The sequence below is a fragment of the Adiantum capillus-veneris genome, chromosome 28 (assembly GCF_014529385.1).
Source record: "Adiantum capillus-veneris isolate H3 chromosome 28, ASM1452938v2, whole genome shotgun sequence".
Classification (NCBI taxonomy): Eukaryota; Viridiplantae; Streptophyta; class Polypodiopsida; order Polypodiales; family Pteridaceae; genus Adiantum; species Adiantum capillus-veneris.
This window is the reverse complement of record NC_140958.1, coordinates 36,213,975-36,232,895: the sequence shown is the minus strand read 5'-3', so window position 1 is coordinate 36,232,895 and position 18,921 is coordinate 36,213,975. Positions and strand designations below refer to the sequence as shown.

The 18,921-nt window shown below is 40.6% G+C and overlaps 1 protein-coding gene across 2 annotated transcripts; it reads left to right on the top strand.

Moving 5' to 3' along the window:
* Nucleotides 1-14,532: 14,532 nt before the first annotated feature.
* LOC147420286 (uncharacterized) lies at nt 14,533-16,785 on the top strand. 2 transcript variants are annotated; one of them, XM_086504476.1, is made up of 4 exons: nt 14,533-14,659; nt 14,796-14,875; nt 15,292-15,597; nt 16,066-16,785. In XM_086504476.1, exons 1-4 carry the CDS (start codon nt 14,621-14,623, stop codon nt 16,559-16,561), a joined length of 921 nt encoding a protein of 306 aa, XP_086360602.1. In that variant the 5' UTR covers nt 14,533-14,620; the 3' UTR covers nt 16,562-16,785. The 2 variants fall into 2 exon arrangements, with proteins under 2 accessions (XP_086360602.1, XP_086360603.1); XM_086504477.1 differs by having other exon boundaries at nt 14,600-14,659; nt 15,202-15,597; nt 16,066-16,784.
* The last annotated feature ends 2,136 nt before the right edge of the window (nt 16,786-18,921 follow it).

The window sequence follows — 18,921 nt, the reverse complement described above, 5'->3', positions numbered from 1 at the left end:
TAGATGATATTTCTACTGAAGAGGATGTTATGTTTGTGTTTGATATAGAGATTGAGTCTACATTAGATGATATTTCTACTGAAGAGGATGTTATGTTTGTGTTTGAGCTAATGGATGAGGACTTGATATATAGCTAGGAGTCCCCACTATATATGTGTACTCAGTGTGTGCTCTCCACATACTTTGGGTCTTGCAGATGATGGTGTATCTACCTATACTCTCTCCCTCCGGTTCAACACGGTATCAGAGCGAGTGTACCATCATGAGTAGATATGGGGACAATAAAAAATTGATCTAAGTTTTATTATTTTTCTTCTTTGATGTTTGGTGTTGACATTAAGAGATAGTAGAACAACTGTAGTTCCTTGAAATAGTGATCCGTTGATGGATTCAATTGAGACCCATCCTTTAATTAGCGCTACTTTGAAAGGTACTTGCAATTGGTTTTATTGTTTGCCTTATAAGTGGCAGTTAAAGAGGAAAGAAACAATATTTCTATCTATGGACGTTCTTTGATGCAGTTGTGCATGCTTCCATCAGTTCCATGTTTTTAGTGCTTCATAGATTGATGTTGCACAGGTAGCTATTATTAGGCATCCTTATGCTTCTTCCCAAAATAGCCTTCCTTATGCTTCTTCCTACAATAGCATTCAAAATCCTTCCTTATGCTTCTTCCCAAAATAGCATTGAATGGCCAGCCTTCAACTAGATGTTTTATTGTGGAGTAGTCGTCCTTATGTAGAGATTTTCTTTGGTGTGGGTAGAAAAGACATGGTTTTGCAGTTATTTTCAGGTAACTTTTGCTCGCCTGTTTTGCACCTTGTTGTGTTATTAGTGTCGATCCATAGATTTGTTATCATTGTCAATCAGATTTTTTTTTATTGACGATCCAAAGTACAGGCTGCTCAAGTTCAGAGCCGATCCAAAGTTCAAGTTGCTCAATTCTTAGTTTCTTTTAGTAGTGATATTAGTCGGTGCTGCTGTAGAATCCATCCTCACCCCCTCCCTCAACTCATGTGCACGCCAAACTCCCCCTACACGTCCAATACTTGTCTCAATGATATCCTCACTACTTGGTTGCAGTTTTTGATTCCCGTAGATGACCCTGTGCGATATAGTCTCTGTAAAGCCCTGCTTTTCGTATCTTTAGCTATCGTCGGAATCAACGCGTGCTATTTTAAAGACTATTTTATGAGCATGTTCTCACCAAAATACCCACTATAGTTTCTTCCCAATACAAAGCCGTTCTCATGTAGTGTAGTAACTTTGATCTTTGAATGTTTAGTTTGGCTTCAATCAGAGTAGCATCATCAAGTTATCTTTATAAGAGATTTTCTCATAAGCACTAAGTGGATATGCATGTAGATTGTTCCTGCAAGCCTTCTGCAAGCTCTCTCTGTGCTCAAATTAAATTAGTTCTTGCAATTTGTTTCTACCTTAATCATAGAAAAAGTACACCATTGGCTGCAATTTACAAGCATGCATGCTACTGATCTCGTCATGATTTGTCATAAAATACTTTACGTAATTTTATAAATGTCAACTACTCTTGTTATCAGTGGTTACAATCTTCATGGTTCTTGATGATGCAAGTGACAAAGTTCATGCAAGGAGACTATCACTCGATGGCTCTTTAACCCATGGTACTTTGAGCTACATGGTGATGACATGGATCCTTATTGTCATGGGTATTTCCATCTCATATTTCTATTTCAAAATTCTTCTTTGATTTGCATCTCTAATGCCATGGTGCATGAAGCCATGATATTAATTACTACTAATTCGTTCCTTTGTTGAAAGCGTCTCTAGTGCCATGGTGAGGATCATGATGCATTAGGAAGAGGATGGGGTGTAGGAGGGCCCCTTTATTTTCCATTAGCTTATGGAGGTGATTAACATTTGATGAATAGGTGTATGCCATGTATGCAAGAATGGTGGGTGTGTAAGAGATGTGTAAGAGTGGTCAAAGCATGCACTTTTTCCCCCAAAAAGAAGGTGGACAATTTTATGATTTTTGGCATTCCATAACTCCCACATATGATCTTCTATTTGAGCGGAGATTATAGATCTGCAATCTACACATTGAGATCTTTCCATAGATATGCTTCATGATATGGTTTTACCCGCTAGATTTTAAATTCCATTTTGGGGGAAACTTTGAATTCAAATAAACTAGCTGTTTTGCCTATTTGAATTCAAAAGCTGTCCTATGCTTCCTTTCTTAATACTAAAGGTTTGACTTCCTTAAACTACCAAATAAAGAGGCTCTCCTAGAACCCATTCTCTTCCTAATGCCATGGTGCATGAAGCCATGATGATGATTGTTGTTCCGTAGTTTTTCTTGGATTGGTTAAAAGTGTCTCTAATGCCATGGTGCATGAAGCCATGATGATGATTACTACTAATTGAATTATGGGGATCTCAATATGTTTATTAGGTATTCGCTTTATGTGGATTATGATTCCATGGTGCATGAAGCCATGATGATGACAAATGATAATTGAATTATGGGGATCTAGATATGTATTATTATGTATTGGTTTTCTGTTTACGTGCACACATGTGATAGTATTAGTATTATGTCCAAGCTGAGCCGTCTTGCGATATAGTAATTATGTGAGGGAGTCTCTAATTTGTGCGAGTAGCAATTTTTCCATGGACGAAGAGGCAGTGCGAACTCTAGATATGGTATGAGTGTTCCTCTGAGGCAGGAAGTGGTGCCAGCATCCCTCTGAGGCCGACAACTATAGTTCTACTCTGGCTTTGACTTGTGGCTATGGTTGCTATCCCATGTTGACTACTATAGGTACTTCTAATACTCTCCTTCAACCTAGCCAACTATTAGTTCCATAATCTAATGCCATCTCATGTATCTCTACGTTTTTGGCCTCATCATCTACCTAAAAGATATCTCAAACTCTCCTTGCAAACATCGTTAGCAAGAGCAACCTCATGGGAACAAGCTATAGAGAGGCATACATGCCTTCACATTTCTCTAAATTCATATTTACTGTTCCTACAAGCACGTGAAGTCATTGATCGATCAAGTTTTATGCTTATTCATATTTATATATTGGGGCATCTACACATGAAAATTAAATCAGTTCTTGTAGCAGGATCACACCATTAGATGCGATTTACGAGCATGCATGCTATTTAAACTTATAAGGGACATACCATTTACTATTTTTTGTTCAAAGTAGCATAATTGAGCCGATTTAAAGTGCCAAGAGATGCTCGGTTTATTTTGATTCTTCACCTGCTATGTTCTTGCCCCCTATAGCGCATTGCATGCAATCATATAATCAATGGTATTTTATTTTCCTTGGACGTAGCATTGCCTACAATCAAATGCATACTAAAGGACCCTTACTGTGGCAAAGGAGCTAGCATTTCTCGACATGAGTTTTATATGCTATGCATAGTTGTATGTATAGATGGTCACGTATATAAGATAACATATATTCCTAATTGTAGCCATTGTGAAAATACTTCAAGTAATTTTATGATAATTTTATGAAGGTATCCTAACGTGTGTGCATATGTCAAGTAGGCATCATCACCGTCAAGGCCTTGTACTATTTGCATCAAATCTTGATTACATGATTGCTACCTCATCATTGGTCAAGTTTGTCACTTGTGTTTGGTCAATTGATAATTTTACATCATTACTTTACTATTGCTTCTCTTGATTGAGAGATGTGAAAATTTTTGTGCGTACTTGGGAGTCTGGTGTCTTGTTTTATGGTATAGACCTTATATGTGTACTTGTGAGATCAGTGCCTCATAGTGACCATTGGTATTAGGTTTATTGTGTCATATTGGAAGTGAAGATACTATCCACATCAAGGATGAGGTATGTGACAAAGTTTATGCGTACTTGGGAGCTTGTTATCGTCCTCTAGTTTGGTGGTGTGGTTGTTATTGTCTTAGTGCACCCTTGTCATTGTGGTTCTATGGTTGTTATCACCTTAGTGCACCATTGTCATTGTGGTTCTATGGTTGTTATCATCTTATTGCACCTTCGTCGTCCTAGTGCTATGGTTGTTATTGTCTTATTGCACCCTCGTCGTGATTGGTACTATGGTTGTCATCACAATTTAGCAGTTATGAGTGTGCATCACTAGTGTTTCATAATATTTGTATTTTGGCTTTTGTTTATGTACGCACATGTATTGCATTCTTATTATATGTACGCGTGCCATCATTATTTGTTTCTGTGTCTTCTCTAGAGCGGTGTCGCGAACCGTCTCTATTGACAATGTGATGTGGTTCTTTCTAACCTTCACATCTCGATATGTTTCTTGAGTTGGTGTTGTTTACAAGATAAACGTCATGTCAAGCAGTGTGTACAAGGGCTCAAAGATATTGAAGTGGCTCAAACATATTGAAGCTGCTCAAAGATCTTGAAGAATTTGCATCAATTGTATACATAAGTTTATTAAACTTCAAAAGTTGTTTGAAACCACACATTGTATATTATGGATTGATGTAGCTCCTAGAAAATGAATTTTGTAAGGTTTGAAAATTACTAATATAATAGTGAATGTTTATGTTGCTGTGGGTTTTTCCCTTGTACCGCCAAGGGTTTTTTCATCCACAGTTACAGACTCCTATTTGAGTGGGGGTGTTGGAGAGCTATATATAGCTAGGAGTCCCCACTATATATGTGTACTCACTGTGTGCTCTCCATATAGCTCCAACGGCTTCTTGTGTAGATTTAGAAGCTTTGAATGTGTCTTAATGATGAGGAGAATGAGTCTTTAGATGATGAATGGGGTTTTGATGACGTGAATGTTCTGATTGATCCCTCCTAACAAGTTTTGTCAACAAGGATCTGGAAAAGATCAAAGCTATGAGAGCCTTATCTGGTGTTTGTGAGTCAAAAGAGATAGATATGTAGTCGCCAATGCCAAAAGACACCTCTTAATACTCATGAGGTAAAACAGGTCAATCAAGAAGAGGTCTCTCTTACGCAAGGCATGTACTATAGCCATCAAACATATCTTCTCCAATTCTCCCAAAGCTGCATAAGCTCTCGTCAATCTAGTTTTTGTTGCTCTCCTCAATGAAAACACCAATTCATTGAAGACTACCCAAGATAGATGTATGCATTTGTATACTCCACCATCTCCTCGTCATATGTAAATGTGGATGCTAATCTCCTGACCCACTGTGGTGTGGTGTTAAACACCATAACATTGGTTTTCCCCGGGTTAACAGATAGTGCACTATTGCGGGAAAATGTGTACAAAGAATGAACACAATATCCTCAGCATATAACAATAGTGTGATCAACACAATATCATCAGCATATAGCAATAGCGGGATCCATGTCCCTGCCAACTATGCTCCTCTATCATCAAACCTCTCAATGTAGTTAGCAAACTCACCCACATACATGCCAAATAGTGTAGGACATAACCAAAAGCCTTGTTTCACCCCAATAGTGGAGTGAATCAAATCAAAAATCCCCTCTAGAGTGCGTACATTCCCCACCATTGACCTGTATAGAGTCATGATCCCCCAAATCAGCTCTTTGGGTACCTCTACAGTGGGGCAAGATCTCATGGAAAGTGCATAAAACCATACCTACCCCTTCTTGACCATCAACAATTTCACATCAAGATGGATCCAACATTGCATCAAAAGATCCTAGAGGTTTCTCTTTGCAAGGAGTTACCACAGCGACATTCCATTTACTCAATCAAAAGAAAATACCATATCGGCATTGGTGTGGGGGGTCCTTGAGAGGGTTGGTTGAGACCCCATTAGATGTCTTTCTCCTCTTCTCTCTCTCTCTTTCTCTCTCTACACATATCTACTTCTTTCTCTCATTCCCTCTCTTCATAGAGAGTAAAAGAAACCATCATTCATGCTAAAAGCAATCATTGAAGCAAGGAAAGAAGTAAACATTTTTGGAAGTGTTAATCCTTGCTCTTTTTCTTTGATAAAAGAAAAAATTTCTTTAGAGAAGCTCTATGGATTGTTTTACCTTTGACTAAAATCTCAATTTTCAAACAAATCATTTGGATGGCTCCCACCTTAGGTCAAGTGGGGCTACTTCTAGCACTAAAGAGCATGTTATGAGCTGTCGACATTCCGAGGGAGAGAACAGCAGAGCACATCATAGAGTACCAATAGATTCCCAACGAGAACTTGTAGTCTACCATACATCGTCTATAGGAGGTCTTGACACCTGTATGCCCAGACAAGGGCTCTTCTTGAGACCCTTTAGTAGGAACATCATACAGGTTGAATTTATTTTTAAATAAAGTATGTATGTATGCATATATATATATATTGTGCACCTAAGTATATCATTTTGTCTCACAAAAACATGATACACTCGTGGTAATAGCAAGAACCATCTTTCAAATCTAGCTACCACTGCTTAGTTGCCGGTATAGACTACTCAGTGGCCATCGGCCGGTGAGGTCACAGAGCACAACCAGGACACACGATATTAGATCGATATTTTATTATAGAAGTATAATATTTTCATAAACATTGATCTAATTATCTTTTTGTTAATCTATGTGTGGTTTCCTTTCTCGATGAGTCCAATGGCATATCTCTACAGCCTCAGAACCTTCTCGGATCCAAAAGTCGACACCGACACTCTCTTAATTGGGGTCTCACACATCTGCCACGCCCTCGCAAGGACCCGATCTAACCACCAAGGATTGTTTTAGATGTGTGTCAGTTATTACGGTGTCACCTGTGACATTGACGTGGATTGGCGAGTTCTACCATCGAAGGCGACGTCCTTTTTTTCCAGTGCATATGGAAGCTATTGGAGTTGTACATGCCTGGACTCCACATACTTTGGGCAAACATATCTATGTGTTGTTATAAATTTGTGTTATAACTATTCACTTATTCTAGCCTATCTTCTTGTAATGTAGAGATCAGCTAGATATTGACAAAACGTTTGTGCTTTCTCATCTCTACAGTGCGAGTTTGGAGAGGGATGAGACCAAAAAAAAGTCGGGTAGCAAATGACCAAGCTATTACAACATAGACCAGATAATTCATGATTAGTAATTACTCTCTCACCCACACACACACACACACACACACAAAGGGGGGGGGGGGGGAGAGAGAGAGAGAGAGAGAGAGAGAGAGAGAGAGAGAGAGAGAGAGAGAGAGAGAGAGAGAGAGAGAGAGAGAGAGAGAGAGAGATGAAATGTTGTATTAAACATCTTCAAAAGGCCAAAATGACCTATGAGACCAAACTGATACAATCTTAATTGATGTAACACAAGGTTTGGGTACAAATATTAAAAATACAATGCTTGGGTACAGAGAAAAAAATTGAAGTAAAGTGAGAAACTAAAATCATCATCATCATCCTCATCAATGCCCAGGGATGCTTGGAATCGGTCGTTCTCCCAGAAACTATTACATCGATTGTTGCTTCATCATTGTCCACCTTTGTAAATAGTCATATGAGAGAGAGAGAGAGAGAGAGAGAGAGAGAGAGAGAGAGAGAGAGAGAGAGAGAGAGAGAGAGAGAGAGAGAGAGAGAGAGAGAGAGAGAGAGAGAGAGAGAGAGAGAGAGAGAGAGAGAGAGAGAGAGAGACAAAACAAAAATCATCTGAGAACCCGCCACTCACAAAAGGTAGCAAGGGGGAAAACAATCCAAATGGTCTGCAAAAGTCCCATCCACCTTAGCAATATGAAGTCACTAAGAGTGACGTGTAGTACTCGCTTCATGCCAATCAGGTGGAAAATCTGAGTTGACTGAATCTCACAAAGTCTCCAACTTGTCTGACTTTCTCCCCGTGGGAGAAGCTACTAGTATATTGGGTTCTACCTCAGCACTTTGATAAGAACCACTATCATCTCCAGAGGAAAATCAAAGATAGGGTCTCCAAGTATCGGCAAGTCGGGAGTCGTTGTGTAAGGCTTGGGAGCGGAATCCCCCTTGAAGGTAAAATATTCTCAAAGGAAACATCACGGCTGAGTGCAACATCCTCTTATCTCGATCATGGAGTGAATATCCCTCAGAGAGAGAGTTGTAGCCAGCTACAAATCTGTCCACCACAACCAAAATCAATCTCAAAAGAGTGAAAAATGCAAAAACAAACAGCAGTCCGCCTCTTTTTGTCTTGAAAATTCAACACCACAATCTTGGCCAAATCAACGATCCGATTCAAGAGCATGCCATGGCTCAAATACCATGTCAAAGGTGCAATAGAAAAGGGTGAAGGGAATGAGGAACTCGTCTGCAAAAACGACAAGAAACTCTACATGATGGTTAGCCAATAGATCTTGTATCTATGGCAACGGATCTCCTCAACGTCAATGTCAATAGAGAGGGAAAACACTAGAGAATGCAAAATGCTAGCACAATTGAAAACACTAGAAAGAAAGAAATGTCTCAAATGCTAATAAATATGTAAACTCATTGAAAGTGACATGTGATACATATCTAGTACCAAAACTGCAAAGAGATAGAGACTTTGACACCAAGTAACCCTCCAATACGTGCCCCACCTCATGCCAACCTATCACGTGAGCAACATAGTGAATTGCATCTCCGTGTATAGGACATACTACAAGAACCCATCCTTGTTCCTAGGGACATAACGCTTCTCCCCTTATTTTGAAATGATGTTCTCAATAATATTCGCAGTTATAAAACTGTAAAAATCTTGCACACATGGCATACCGCAAGCCAAACTTCCTCCTAGACAAGTAATGGGTGGACATAGGCTCACCTCCCAACCATATATCCAACATGGGCTCACTCTCAAGCCTGAGGGCCTATAGCCAATGGACTAGCCTCTACTACAAGAATCTTCGTCCCATACCAATGAGCCCACACCAGAACGGGTGTGCGAGCATAGCTACCATTGGTGTAGAGTCCATGTGTGTGATCACACAAGACGATCGCAAATGAGACTGAAGTATTGATTATAGGGACACACTGACCATACATACTAGTGGTACCCATTTTTATGTCTAGGGAAGTAGAACTTCTACCCTTATTTTGAATTTTTATCCTCAACAATATTCATGATTATAAAGCTAGGAAAATCTTGCACACATGGCATGTTCCAAGCCAAACTCACTCCAAGACACCTAACGGGTGGACATTAGGCTCACCTCCCAACCATAGAGTCAATATGGGATCATTGGCCAGCATGAGGGCACGTAGCTAATGGGCTAGCCTCTACTACAATAACCGATGTCCCATACCAATGAGCTCACACCAGAAATGGTGTGCAGGTAGAGCCGCCATTGGTGTAGAGTCCAAGTGTGGTGATCAAACAAGACGATCACAAGTCTTACTTATAGGGACACACTGACCACACATACTACAAGGACCCATCTTGGTGTCTAGGGACATAATTCTCTTCCCCTTATTTTAAAATGATGTCCTCAACAATATTCGCGGTTATAAAACAAGGAAAATATTGCACACATGCCATGTTGCATGCCAAACTCACTCCTAGACACAATCATTTCATCTTATCTTCCCTTTATCATACCTTCCTAGACCCTTACTCCTTGGTTAAGATGTATCCAACAACCCCTTCATTGAGAAGGAACTTTGTAATGTTTTGTTTTCGGTCCCATAGGTCATATCTGACCTTCGTGAATGATAATTCAATCTATTTGTCTATCTATATCTACCTATCATAGATGTCATAATGAGACAAATGCATAATTATTAAGAATGCCAAATGAACATCAACACGCACAGAGAAAATATCCCAACGAGGTAGAGAAAGAGGTCCCATATATAATCCACCAACGGGGAGATGTCACACTAGTGGAAGATGACATTGATTATTCTTCTCAAATTGGACATAGCAAGAGCGAGAGAGAGGAGACTACTTTTCCTCGTGCATAGATTTTCCATTTTCCTTCCTCTGATAGAGCTTTGACATCTCATCTAGAGTGGTTTTTGACTTGACAACCTCTCCCTAGCATCGCAGTCTTGACTTACTAGGAGATAGATTGAGAGAGAGCGGCATCGGCTCTCCTCTAACTTGCACCCAAGGGTCTTGACTTCCACTTAGTCTCCTTGAATTTTCCACCTACGAGCTAGAGCTAGCTCACTTTCTATCAAAATATGCATACATAGAAAACAAAACACAAAACCACGATGGAAAACTCTTTGAAGTGACCCACATACTCATACATGAGCACAACATCTATGCCGCATAGTCTGCACCGGAAAGAATCCAACCCATGAGAAAAATGTTGAAATCTAGCACACTACCTTGTAGGTCAAAAAATGCATCGAGACACATAGAAAAACTATCCACTTGTGGTTGTAAAAATTGTCCAAGAGTTGAACTCATTCACGGGGTGTAGGAACGAAGTGAAACCGTATGGAGTCTCTGATAGACATGGCGAGCAGAGCAGACACGAGAGAGAGAGAGAGAGAGAGAGAGAGAGAGAGAGAGAGAGAGAGAGAGAGAGAGAGAGAGAGAGAGAGAGAGAGGATTTATCATTAAATTTATCACACGCCTAGAGAAAAATGCAAGAGGGATTTATCATTAAATTTTGGGCCTTATATAGGCTAACACAATGCGTTCACATGGCCATCCAAGTTTGGCTTATCCCCAACAAACGCCCCCTTAACCCAAAATTGACACAAAAATTGATCATAGAGACTACTGATGCATCTAGGTGTAGTGCTCGATACATCATGATGGGTCTCATTGCCGATCCATTGCTAAGGTCCACAAGGACACTTTTACTAGGCTCACTAGGCACTCATAAACTGAGCTGTCGGGAAGGTCTTACCTTTGGCATCATCATACACTTGCCGAGGTAGTTTCGAATCCCATTTATAGCTTGATAACATGGAACTTGATAGATATGTATTTGTCGACAATAGATAAAGAGATATGTGTTGGGCTTTGTGTCCAAATTCATTCATCATACATGTATAATATGTATGCATTGTGAAATGGATTTCATGCATACTTGTATGAATAACCACTTAAAAGATAATAAAAAAATAAAGGCACTCAAATTATCAATTTTGATAAGCTTTAATAAAGTTGTTGTCATCACTTGAAGCTCGAAAGTTTGCAACAGAATAGGGAGCGACTGTAGCAGAAGAGAGGGAGGCTTGAGAGAAAAATGGAACCGCCAGGAGTACACACTCATATTTTCCATTGTTGATGAGCGAGGAGCCACAACATGGAATATGGTTTTCTTGCTTCTCGATCTCCACCACAACTACTATGCACCTAAAAGAAAAAAGAGATATAGTGCAATGATTCCCAACTTTGCACAGGTAGCCGGCATGAGTGCTTTGGGTAGGCAGAGATCACTGTTGGCTGTCCCCTATTAATGTTGATGCCGCCACCTTCTCGAAGCACCCTCGACTGGCCAAAATTGTTTCCTGCTGGTTGCCTCATCTCGCTTGAACTTCCTTCAAAACTTGAGCTTCAGGCTGAGCGCCTTCTGCACACTAGCTCTCCTACTTGCCCTGAGCATAAAGCCAATGCTCTGATACCACTTGTATGAACTAAACAGAAGCGTACGTATGGAGTCTCTAATAGACATGGCGAGAGAGAGAGAGAGAGAGAGAGAGAGAGAGAGAGAGAGAGAGAGAGAGAGAGAGAGAGAGAGAGAGAGTGCACAACTGGAGAAAAATGCAAGAGGGCTTATCCAATGCTAAAACAATGCGTTCACATGGCCACCTAAGTTGGGCTTATCCCGAACATGGGACAGGCTCAAAAAGGTTATGGTGCACGTGTTGAAACTTCCCTTAGCACACTCAAATGCCAAGTTAAGACACAATTGACCGTCTAGCTTACCTCCATCCAGCAAGCCTCACTGAAAATAGGCAAGCTAGCCAAATTGAGACGTAGGACTTTGTAAACAACTAGACAAAGCTTTTGGAATTGACATTATATTATTCTTGGCTATTGGTAGGATCAAAAAGATTGAACGAGCCATCATTAAAATATTACAATCATCCAATTTAATCTTCTCTTTCAAACTCTGGAGGTGATGAGCAATATTATGCATACGTACTTGTCTCTTATTTGGATGTTGTCTCTTATTTGGTCTACTAGGAATGCCCTTTTGATTCTCTTGCATTTCCCTTTGACTTGGGGGGCCTTGGGATTTTGAATCTAAAAATACACATGCTGGAAAGAAGGGAAACTCTTATCAAACACATGCTCAATTCATATAAATGATGGTCTAGGTTGATGTGGTTCCTCATTGGTAAGCCATAGTTTACTTTCATGGGTCATGGGATATGGACCAATGGGACAAACTTTTAAATGCAGCACCATTGAGACCTTGTGGGAGAGCTAGTAACATGCTTGTGCTTTCTTAAATTGGTGTGGGTTGGTCAAGCCAGGTGTACAGGGAACTCGCTGGGTGTGGAATCTTGTTTTTGGAGTTTTGTATTTAGAAAGCCTCTTGATTTGTTTTGGGGAGAAAATCTCTTGTTCTTTTTAAAGATTAGTCATGGCCATTAACGAAGTTGTGGACTCTAAAAGCCATTTGGTGGCTTTATTGGTTGCCACAGACTGTACAGATTGGGCAATGGATTGAGGATTGCATGGGCACTTCTAGCAGCTTGTGTACTCAACATTCAGATTCGTTGCAATCAAAACTCAACCCAAAGGTTCAGAGACTGGGAGCTACCACACTCTTTAGCTAGCTGGTGGTGGACATCCCCTACCAACACCTTCTCTCACTTGTTTGTTATTGCGTGTTTCCACCATACATATCCGGTGTAACTGAATTTAGGGAATGGACAAAAGTCAAAACTCATGGCTATAGAGAATAATTTTTATATGGAAAATGCATTGTATATTCAGGCAGAAAGTATTTTTTTGGAGGATCATTAATGGGGCACTACCTATTTGGTGATCTCTTAGCCAACAAAAATCTAATGAATGGCCTATGTACCAGATGTAATAAACTGGAATCTATGAAGCACTTGTTCTTGGATTGCAGAGTGGTAAAACATTGGCAAATTAAGTTCAATAAGTTTCAATGTGTTTTTGGTCTTGTGCAATTAAGGGATTCTAGATTGGGGATGTATGTCTTATGTTGATCAGGATATGGATGCTCTCATTCATTTGGCAAAAAAGAAATGCAGTGGTTTTTATAAATGGGATCAAGGTACTCGATTTCCTTGGGGAATCTTGAAAAATAAAATCATGGAAGATTTTGTATCAATGCCTCAACACATGTAGAGGCAGATGAGGAGATACATAGACGCTCTCCGAGGGCCTAAAAGATGTAACATAAAAATGTAATATAGACAAAGATATTCTCCCAAAAGAGAAAGAGAGAGAGAGAGAGAGAGAGAGAGAGAGAGAGAGAGAGAGAGAGAGAGAGAGAGACTCTGGCTAGGTTCTTCTCATTTTCTTTTTTTTCAAAACTAACATGGACCCAATTCTTGCACTTTGCTATTAGAATAAATTTACGAGAGTGTTGGGTGTGCCGTAGCCCAAGGAATTTCATCCTTACGTCCCACTCCCAACCTTGGAACTCAGTTCTCTCACCCTCTATAAGGGATCGAGCTCGCACGGATTGAATAAACTATGCTATATGATGATTCCCATAACCAACCAACCATCCATGCGGCCTTGTTTTACGGGCCGGAAGGCAACCAATACAATAAAAAGAAATTCCTGCAGTATGCAGCTCCATTGCACACTCACTCTTGCCCTTACTCTCGCTTGACCCTCCTACAACGCCTACCTCCTACGTGCACGTTCCTTACCATCGCTCAACACCTAGCGTCCCTTCCTTGTCTATCACAAGAAGATTTAGAAATTTTCTCATGTAGGAAAACGGAGTCTTTTCCAGTCTTTTTCATACAATGAATAACATCATGAGCTTTTGCTCGAGAGGCACCACATACCTAGCTAGGTACGATTGGGGGTAGGGGACCGCCGACCCGGTGGGGGAGCCGGTGGTCCCCTGCCCCCAATCGTACCTAGTTAGGTATGCGGTGCCTCTGTCATAGAAGCTCATGATGTTGAGGTAAGTCACAATGTGGGAATTATTGTGAGAATTTGTCCAAAACTTCTTGTGTATCCTTCACCTCGCGTGATGCCTGATTGCATCACCGGAGATTCCTTTTGTTTTGCAAAATTTCCCGAGCCGGTGTGAATCGCTATTTTTCCACTCATTTTTGCAAGTGCCAAAAGATTCAAAACTTGTAGTGTAGTGCCCTACTGGTTTCACTTTTATTGCATTTATTATTTAAGGAGAAAGATTCCCTCCGTCGCACATAGCTGCCGTCTACACCTTCTCTGCCCATGAGTGGCACGTAGCCGTCTGCAGTGTGCACCTCGGGCCCAAGGAGTACGTGCCCAATCCTCAAAGCACGACGTGATTGGGGACAGGACGTATGGACAACGTGACTTGGAAAACGAAATCACTGGCTTCAAAAATTACTACGCCATTTTTCGTCGTCGTCCGTGCATGCACGCGTGACTGCGACTCGTGAGTCAGAGAGAGAGAGAGAGAGAGAGAGAGAGAGAGAGAGAGATCCGTTATGTAAGGGCCCAGGGAGGGGCTCATTCGCCTACCTTCTTCAAGTATCTCTCTCACACACTCTCTCTCTCTCTCTCTCGCAATTATATACTCTCACGAGCCGTCTCACAGAATAATGGCAACAAGACCAGCTTCCGCTGCGGACGCTTATCAGGTGAGAGAGAAAGAGAGTGAGAGAGAGAGAGAGAGAGATAATCCCCTCAAATTATAGCCCATCTCATCCCAGAACATCTCAAATCATACTTTTGAAACGGTGCAAATTTCATTTGGCTGTTATGCACTAAATGCAGGTTCCCGAATGGGTGGAGAAGAACAGCCAGCTCTTCAAGAGTCCTCCACCTGGGTTCGATCCCAGCACGGTCAAGAAGAGGTGAGGGACCAGGCAATATATATCTATAGCATAACACTACAAGTTTTGGATCTTTTCACAAGTTGAGAAAAAGGGCCACGTGTAAAACTTTCACAATAATAAAAAGAAGATTCTCGTGAAAAAAGCAATTTTTTTTAGAGCAAATGTGAACTTTTCCATTCAATTTTGGAACAGTCACGATGCCGTGACTATTCCAAAAGTGAGATTTTTTTTTTTTCAATAGAAAAATAGCTTTTCAGCCTTGGGTTTTTCACGCTTGGGCATATAAAAAAGTCGTTTTCTCACTACGTGGGTGTGAATCACGTTTTTCCCGCTTGTTTTCGCAGCTGTGAAACGATCCAAAACTTGTAGTGTAATTATGAGTAAGCAACAAGAGAAAGAAAAGCTGGTGATGCGAGTAGTGATTGAGTGAGCAGGATGAGTGCAGCTGAGAGAGAAGCGATTGCGGCATCGTTGTTCAAGTCTGGGGGCTATCTAGATGCCGGTGTGGGTGCGGCAGACGTAACGGATGATGGTCAAGGCAACATCAACCTACCGGTGGGTCCCCAACCAGGCGACTACTGGCGCAACGTGGAGAACCACGGTAACATCCTCACCACCTTCATTACTACCGCCCGTCGCAAATCTGGTTTCACTCCCCAGATCTCTGGTACCGAATTCACCAAGGAAGAGGCTTTGGAGTATGCTCACAAGTTCAGTGCCTGGGTGAACGAGATTGACTCGTACGTCATCATCAATGCCTTGCTTTTCATTGTTTGTATGTGTCACAAGAAATTTTGGACAAATTGTCACAATAATTCCCACATTGTGACTTACCTCAACATCATGAGCTTCTCTGATGCAGGCACCACATACCTAGCTAGGTACCATTGGGGGCAAGGGACCACCGCTCCCCCCGCACATACCTAGCTAGGTACGATTCGGGGTAGGGCACCGCCGGCCCAGTGGGGGGGCCTGTGGTCCCCTGCCCCCAATTGTACCTAGCTAGGTATGGGGTGCCTTTCGAGCAGAAGCTCATGATGTTATGCATTGGATGAAAAACTCTAAAAAAGACCCCGTTTCCTACATAAGAAAATTTATAAATCTTCTTGTGTGTTTGTGGGTGGTTTTTTGGGACTACTTTTTCTTTAATATTCCAAGTAGGAATGGTACTAACATCAAATACTAATATAGCTCACTTGCAACGATAGCTATGTAGGGTACATCTACTTGGTGGATTCGGCCTACCAAACACTAAAGAATGATACCACTAATTGTAACGTGATTCTCAAGGGGGTTTCTGACTTTGTGGTGGGGGTCGCTGGGTTGACTGGAAAGTTAGCAGAAGCAGTAACTTTACGAATCACGAGTCTCCTCAAGTCTGCAGCAAGCTACATGACACAGAAAGGATCTGTTGTGAATGCGGGCTTTACAATTGAGACGACTGCGACCACTGGTGCCAAGGATCCCATCCAACCCATCTCCTGTGCTTCTGCAATCATGAGTAAGACCCAAAGTGGCAAGTCCGTGTCAGAATCAAGCACAATTGCACTGGCCTCTCTCATCTACAAGCTCAATAGTAATGCAATTATCTCCATGGCAGATCAACTTGCTGCTGGCGCCACACTTTCAGGTGCTAAACAATATAGAGACTATGTAAATGCTCCACTTAACGACTTTGAAAATTTCCACCACCATCGTCGCTAAGCTCCGATCTTTCTACTATGTGTTACTGCCATGTGAAACATTTCCATCCTCTCTCTCTAGTTGGACTCTAAGAATAATACAATGTCACAAGTCTCTTGTGCACTATGACATCTCACCATCCAATGTTTACTCCGTTGCTTTTACTATATCAACTTCTCTTTACTCTTAGCAATCATACTTTGCTTTGCCCATGTTTTCCTACCATCTTGAAGGGTTAAATTTTATGTTGTGCTCTGATTTTGTGTACAATGCACTTCCAAGTCATTCTTGCAAGGTTTAATTTTGTTTAAAAAAATGTTCGTAAGTCTATGTCCCATAGGTTGTGGCACATACAAAAATTATGCCAATACAAGAGTTCAACAACAAAGGCATTTCAAAACACAAAAATATATTCAAAGACACGAGAACTATGCCTATAAGCCACTTCACATGAACAATAAGATGCATTCATGTCTAAGCAATGGTTGCTCTGTTATTGGGCCATGTCTAGGATATATAGTAACAAACATGCTCCTTTATCACAAAAAGATGGGTGCAACCGAACCGAGGATTTTTCTCAACTTGCAAGACCATTAGCACTGGTTGTTCATTGATCTCTTGAGCTACACATTAATTGCGGTTCACCTGAAACCAAGAGATCAAACTTCTTTGAAGAGAAAGAAATTGAATGTAAAGTTTGTAAAAGTAGTCCAAGTCTTTACACATATAATTTCTTAGTATCAAAACCACTTTCGTAGATTAACAAACTGCTACAAAACCCTCTCATAAAGTGTGATGCAAAATCTTTTCATGGCCTACTTAGCAACATGTGGAGATTGACATCAATAAATGCTTGTATGATGACATGTGCTAAGTGTAAGAGCCATGTTTAGCACTTTCTTAGCTAAACTTCATAGCCAATAGTTGCCATCAATGGAGATTTTAGAGTTCCATTTATATTACTTGCACATTGAACTTGTAAAGTGTCCTTATTTCCATAAGAACACGAGCATTGATAATAGCTCATGTATTTTGCTATAGAAATGCAAAAGTGAGGTTTTAGCAGATTTCAAGTTGACATAGATATTTCTCACTATGGTAAAATGTTTAAACATACTTTTACTTTAATAATCTTACCTTTTTTTAAGATGATGAAAACACGTTTTGTGAATTAACGCAAAGACATGAAAAATTACAACTAAAAAGGGGAGAGAGAGGAACTTTAAGAGTTATGGGGGGGACACAAGGGAGGGTACTTTGTAAATTGTGGTAAAACAAGAGAAATCGTGAGGCACACAATAGGAATTACAAAGGGGTAGGATGATGATAGGCCATATTGGGAGCAAACAAAGGTCCATCTACATAGGGGGCTACTAGGGCATTGGATTACTTGGGTGCATAGAAGAGGAGAATATTTTGAGTTTTCTCTTGTTACTACGCCTTTGTGAAGAGGGAGTTGTTTGAGGCAGGTTGTCCAAAAGTCATGTAGCTCTATTAGCATCTCATTTCCCTCTGCAATTCCTCTCCTCTCTCTTGTTATCAATTTCTTTGATCATTTGAAAAGAGTGAGATTGCTCCTTTCAATCATATCCCCTACACAAAAATAATAGGGAGATGGTTTCTCTAGTTGCTTGCTTATTGCAACAAAACTCTCTTGGTATTGTAGATCCTTGCTCCTCTTCTCTCCTGTTGTCAATTTCTTTGATCATTTGAAAAGAGTGAGATTGCTCCCTTCAATCATATTCCCTACACACAAAATAATAGGCAGATGGTTTTTGTAGTTGATTGCTTGTTGCAACAAAACTCTCTTGGTATTGTAGATCCCTACTCGATTTATATATTTGTTCTTGACTTGAAAGTTTACATCACCAGACCATAATCTTAAACTACAAGCTTAGTAATGTCCATTAAATACACAATCATCCGTGTGCTTCCAAATAATCCAAATGAATGTAATTCTAGAGCTATTCCAAAATTCAATTAATAACCTAATTAAATATTCCAATGGAAACAAGAGGAGATAAAGCCTAGCATTCAAAAAGGTGGGCCAAGCTAATAGTGTTGTGAGAGCAAGTAACTTTTTTAGCCCATGTGGATTTTCCTACTCATGCCACTTCCCTAATTTGTGATGTTCCATCGCCTCCTTCCATGGAGTCTCGACGAATACTAGAGGACAAGGATACTCTTCATTAGCATAGCTCTAATGTGCCTAACGTCCCACACATAGATCTTGGATTCAAGGAAATTTATCTTTTTGGAGGGACTAATGTGAAAGAAGCACATGAGTAGTATGCGTTGTGGCTTATTGACACCCTCTAGGACTCATCTGTGACTAATTTGGCTTAATAGCATGAACTTGGACCCCGTATCCATTTTGAAAT

Excerpts from the sequence above, each read along its gene's own strand:
- LOC147420286 (XM_086504476.1), top strand. The coding sequence starts at position 14,621 with ATGGCAACAAGACCAGCTTCCGCTGCGGACGCTTATCAG. Across the intron at positions 14,660-14,795 it reads CCGCTGCGGACGCTTATCAG|GTTCCCGAATGGGTGGAGAA; the intron begins GTGAGAGAGAAA and ends CACTAAATGCAG. Across the intron at positions 14,876-15,291 it reads CCCAGCACGGTCAAGAAGAG|GATGAGTGCAGCTGAGAGAG; the intron begins GTGAGGGACCAG and ends TTGAGTGAGCAG.